The following is a 5909-nucleotide window of genomic DNA, read 5'->3' as shown; positions in this document are numbered from 1 at the left end:
TTAACATCTAAATAAAATAGTCAAACTAAAGAACTCTGATGAATCAGGTAGACAAATCACCCAGAGTCATGTTTATGTATGGCATGGATGATTCGGCAATACATTAATAGCACGAAGAAAATGATGAATTCTACTCATTCGCTGAGGAAACGAAGGCATGTACAACTACGGCAAGACATTAAAAACACAAGAATAATGATCAAGTCAAGCCATTGCTACCACCACGAGCTTCACAAGAAAGAGAGCAAAATTGCCTGCTTGCTTGTCACAGAGCAGCAGAATCTGGCCCCCAAACTTTCTCTATAGTAGCTCCGGCCTGCAATTATCTTCAACTTTATGCTGATAGATACGGCGCGCTGCCACCATGTAAAAGACTTTTCCAACATAAGCTTCATCATACTATTAAATACAAGCTTCTATGCGCACACACAGACGCGCATAAAGAAGCTAACAAAAGCTTGGTAATCAAGAAAATTTCACAAGGCAAAACATAGCCCTTTCTGCTTCTTGTCGTTGCAGATAAGGATGCATTCAAAAGCCAGGGCATGCTTGCTGGTGTTTTCCCATAGCGTCATCACCAAACAAGTCGTCATAAGCTCCACAGCAGCACAAGGAAAGGTCGCGGGTCACAAACATGGGTACCATATTCATAGAGATGGATCTAATGATACAAGTGATACCCACCTATAAAGTACATGTTTCATCCGGTAAGGAGCCATTCTCTGATTAATCATCTTCACCATTTGAAGCAGCTCTGGGCAACCATTGAGTTGCAGAGTCTTTGCATTTCTCTGCAAACTGTCAGGTTATCCCATCGTTTGGTTGACATAGTTCACAGCCATTTTTACTTTTAGTGACTCAAAATCAAAATGAAGCCGCTTAAACCATTGTGAATCCTGCTCCAGCAACCTCAGAACCCACTCTGCGTTCTCCATGATGCACCCCAGAACTTGATTCAGATGTGGCCCTCAAATTCTCACCAACCTCATGCTTGCAGAGTGGACACAATGCATTGATCTTTAGCCACTTGTCGACACATTCTGAATGGAACAAATGTGTGCACGGTAGCTCTCTGAGTTCATCATTGTCGACATATTTTGCCAAGCAAATACAGCAGACCTGAAAAAACACAATGGCCATGTCCGCAAAAGCTTGAAAGCTATTAATGCAAGTTTGACAAGTCACGATGCCCATAACCTAAATACAAGAATGAGGAAGAAAGACTAAAACAACTTTGCAAATCACAAGGGCCATGACCACAAAAGCTTGAAAGCTATTAATGCAATAGATCAAGCCTGTGGCAACATGACTCAGACACATAGTCCACCAAGCACGATGACCAGCTCAGTGCAGCCGGTTGTGTCAACCACCCTGGTCACTGTAAGTGCATGCTCCGAATTTAGCTCTCCATCTTTAACAATCTTTAGGTGCAGTTTTTTTGGCCAAATTAAATGTATGCTCAGTTACTGCCCTTTATGCACGACCAAATTCACTGATCTCTAACAAGGTCTCCTATTGACACACAACCAACAGATGGATCACAGACTACGCAGTCAATTGGTTCTGGGTATAAAACATAGCACATGGAAGAACATGCAAGTGACTTGAATTGAAGGACAAGGAGAGACAACCAAAGGCTGTATTGTTAGGTCCATAATCTGATCTCTCTTTTTTGCAGGAAGCACCAAGCATGTTTCACCTATTCAAACTTGTAAGGCTAGATCAACCAAAACAAACCAAATGAGTACGAAGGCATAAACAGTGCAGACTTACAGCATCCTCTGCAGAAATCAATCTCTCCCATTCCGTACCAACTCCTATAACACCACCATCAACCGAACTGTCACTGTGGATCTCATTCTCATCTTTGTTTCCTCCATGGCCATGTCCGGCCTTGAATTTGTACTTTGGAAGAGCGCTGATATCTTCTGGACTTGCTCCTCGGGCATGAGATTGGTCCTCCCGGAAACCAAGAATAGATATTATACATGGCAAACAGCAACAGATGGTTGCACAAAGAATAAATGGCATGGCATATCCAATGCAGCTGAAGGTCAAAAATACTATACATAGCCTGCGAATGCAAAAACATAGACTCAATTAACCAACATAATGGAGAAAGAGAGAGAGAGACAAACGCAAGATGAGCTTAGTCAAAAGAGTACCAGCCATACCTATACAAGTTTGGAGCTTCAGAAGAAGAGGAATGCCCACCAAAGATTAAAACATTACCAACCACAAACCAAACAGCAAAGAAGCAATCCAATGCCATCTTAAGGTAGTCTACAAGAACCCTGATCCTATCAATAAGGAATTCAAATAAATATTTGAACAAATAAATAAAATGGCAAAGGATAAATTCATCAGGAATAAGTCCATAAACAATATCTTAGTGTACAAATGAGAAAGCGGAACCCATGGTTCCAGGTGCAACTGTACAAAGAAACACACTAAATATATAGTCCCCTTTAAGAAACATAAGTCTAATGAGTTACCATGATAAAAAACACAGGCATAAGGCTTGTCCTTTTCCAGATCATCCAAAATCACAAATTATTTTCCGAACTCCTTCAACTTTGCAGTGGTCACTAGCCTAAGTGCTACAGACAAGCCCTAAACCCAACCAACAGATTTGTTAGCAAGCCTGCACCTTCCACACTGTTGGTATCCCATTGAACGTCATGGATCGAACTCTGGATGACATGCTCACAGAGATAAGTCAGGAGCAATACATCCATATACTGAGATGGAAAGACAAAGGAACTTAGAGCAGCTATGTTGCCCTAAGAGGCTCAATATCATCCCAGGAACAAATGGGTATGGGAGTTCCCAGTGGCTTTGTTTGATATGCTTCTGACCTGAATGAAAGCATATTTCAGATATAACATGGCATAAAAGAAGAGGGCTAGGATTCTGCGCATTCAACAAACAAGACCAGTAAAGATGAGTTGCTATTGCTACTCATCCCATAACCACTAATATCAACATGTTGCCTTTCCTCATGGTGAAAAACAGCTAAAGAGAACTTAAAAATCAATCAAAATTCCTAGTAAAACAAGAACAAATAAAACAGATATGATTGACATTCTGAGTCAAACTAGAAAAATGGAATTACATGAAAGCATTAGTACATAAAAGTGAAATTGGTTTTCTCAGAGCATTTTAAATGGTAAATGATCATGAATTTGTGTGGTAGTATCTTTTATGCAACTTAATGTAAATTTAGAAAAGGAACTGGTCTAGCTGTCTAAGTTCACAATAAACAAAAACATGGAAATAAGTACAATGAATAGTCAGACACAGCCTGCAAGCAGGTTCTTTGGTCTCCTTACAAAGGTAAGGTAAACTTTCGCAGCAGCATAATTTGCTTTAATACAACGCTATCAACTGATTCAATCCTACATTAGCCATGAAACCGTATGGTTGCTTGAGTAGCTTAAAGTCTGCCTGCTATTAATCTATTTATAGCTTTCTACAAGGCATCAAAATTCACCAGTGATGCAGAAGTCACCATGGGTTCAAGAAGCTTCCACCTTAGAAATTACACTGTTGGCGAAATGGCATAAGTACAGCGCGTTAAGCACTTGCCAGGTCTTCTATCTCAATATTGGGTTCTTCATTATTGAGAAAATAGATATAACAACTAAATTTGATTTTCTATATTAGCAATGTTTTAAATAATTTTCTTGAATAGCTCACAGAATAATTACTTGAACTATGTTCGCAGAAATACAGTACCTTGAATTTTGCGAGGCATTTTGATCATTCCATGAGATTGCACTGTTCTGACGACCAACCTCTTCTTCAGGAACCGGAGAAGTTGATGTTGCTCCATGAGAAGATGATTCTAAATAAGGGTTGCCTGCATCAGAACCAGCATGTGCCTGAGCCTGTTCCTGTTCTGACGTACGGTTGCGTGAGATATAACGCCAATAAAGAAGTGGCAGAGTGGCGAGACAACCAGAGGCATAACCCACGACCCAGACAAACAGCGGAGCCTTAGGCTTCTCATGTCCTGATAACGATAAAACAATTACGGATGCAATTATCTGGCTCATTGCAATCGCAAGTTCAATTGAAATCCACAACCCTGAATTGAGAGGACTCCTACGTCGTCGACCATAATTATTGCCTCTTCTTAGACTGTTTCTTGCAGAAGGCAAGGCAGATGATGGAGGGTTTCGGGCATGCATACTGTCTCTTGCCGTCCTTTCCTGTGATGTTCCTGAACTGGTTGAAGCGTCAAGTGAATTTGATGTAGCTGTAGTTCCCTGTGTCATGCTTATGACATGCTCGTCTACTAATGGGCTCGATGGTCTATCCATTAATAAAGGGTGCTCGTCGTTCTGGTCTTCACAATCTACTTCAGAAGAGGCCAAGTCCATGGAAATGCCAACGCAGCAGTACAGGCGGATGGCACATAGAAAAGGAAGTGCAGTATCAGTTTCTCAAGGCACTTGTGCTGCTTCTGGGAGGAAAAAAAGCCAATTTTCAGCCTATAACATCATCTTTTCATCCAACTGCTGCTACAAAGTACACAACTGAAGACAGACTTTATTATTAGGATAGGTGCTCGGCACTTTTCTGAAACTAAACAAATAATAAAACATAAAGTCTACACGTGGTTATTCTACAAAAAGCCACATTAGAATAATTAAAAGACCAAAGTGAAAAAATTGAAAACTAATATGTAATTCTATGCCACGAAAGTTGGAGCTAGGGATGGTAATGGAGATGCACAGCGGGTATGTATAACATGATTAGTGAAGGTCAACAGTTTTCGTGATTGTATAAACTACATCTTACTAATTAGCATGAAAAAAGCTTCCAGAAGTCATGTGGCAAACATGACACCCGACCATTCCATCAAGTAGACCTGCACTCAGAATTTACATTAAACTTGATTCCCCACTCAAGGTATATTGAGCAAATGGGCATGGTCGAAAAGATGTGCTTAGGGAACTCAGACAGGAGCTAGAACATTTATGCTTTCACAGCAAACTCCAGGGTCCAGAAAAAGTTTTTGGTGTGTGCTCGAATGAATCAACTTATCCACGCAGATATAGTTGTTACGAAAGTTCGAATCATGCTCTATTAACAATATCAACTTATCCAATTTTGTCTGGATAGTTACATGCATCCACTAAAGATTCAGGTCCACACATACACCAACAAGATGGTGAAAATAACCATCTCAGGAACCGATACTTCATGCGAATATTCATCAATTTGCCGCTGGAATGCCGCATAAGGAACCAAAACTCACAAGCCGCAGAATCAAATTCGATTACTAATTAGTAAATGAAATGGAATAAGCAAGGTTAAGAACGACGAAGAAAGTTCCAGAACAAAACAATTATTAATGGGAACTGAAAGATATTTTTGAAATGAAATTCGCCACTGACTTCAGTCCCTACAGTCTTCATCAAACTACTGAAAACAAAAGATGTCCCACAAGATGCCGCAACTCCCAAGTCCTCGGAAAAATTGGGGAAGAAGTGAGGGGAAGAAAGAAGCAAAAAAAATCAGATGATCACTTCATTAGTCACAAAAGGAACCCCAATTCCATTAAAAACTTCACCTCGTTAAGTAAGCTAACAAGCACAATCCGAGATGCCCCAGAGAAGAGAGAGTAGCAGAAGCAATGAAACGCCACTGATTCACAATCCGAGGTGTCCCAAACCGAGAGACGAAAGGAAAATTAGGGCGAAGGGAATGACAGTGAAAAGAAGCCCGTTCTGAAGAGGATTCGAACGATAACAAAATCTGAACAGGAACAAGAAGTAAAACTAAAACGATCAACACTCAGGAAAAAAATGGAAAAGACAGCCTGAGAGAGATACGGAGAAGGAGAAAGAGAGGGAGGTGGAGATCAGGAGATGGGAAGGGAGAGAGAAAGAGACTCCAAG

At 40.5% G+C, this 5909-nt stretch overlaps 1 protein-coding gene across 3 annotated transcripts; it reads right to left on the bottom strand.

Annotated features, from left to right (window-relative positions):
* On the bottom strand, nucleotides 1–5909 carry LOC116256235 (E3 ubiquitin-protein ligase At1g63170). Of its 3 annotated transcripts, none has more exons than XM_031632532.2 (5): nucleotides 5582–5909; nucleotides 3739–4541; nucleotides 2175–2300; nucleotides 1774–2074; nucleotides 1–1119 (listed from the first exon to the last, which is right to left on the bottom strand). In XM_031632532.2, exons 2-5 carry the CDS (start codon nucleotides 4383–4385, stop codon nucleotides 880–882), a joined length of 1314 nt encoding a protein of 437 aa, XP_031488392.1. In that variant the 5' UTR covers nucleotides 4386–4541; nucleotides 5582–5909; the 3' UTR covers nucleotides 1–879. The 3 variants fall into 3 exon arrangements, with proteins under 3 accessions (XP_031488392.1, XP_031488391.1, XP_031488393.1); XM_031632531.2 differs by having other exon boundaries at nucleotides 3739–4468; XM_031632533.2 differs by having other exon boundaries at nucleotides 2175–2294; nucleotides 3739–4468.

This window comes from Nymphaea colorata, chromosome 6, assembly GCF_008831285.2.
Source record: "Nymphaea colorata isolate Beijing-Zhang1983 chromosome 6, ASM883128v2, whole genome shotgun sequence".
In the NCBI taxonomy this organism is placed as follows: Eukaryota; Viridiplantae; Streptophyta; class Magnoliopsida; order Nymphaeales; family Nymphaeaceae; genus Nymphaea; species Nymphaea colorata.
Note: the sequence above shows the minus strand (reverse complement) of the source record. Positions and strands in the feature narration are given on the sequence as shown.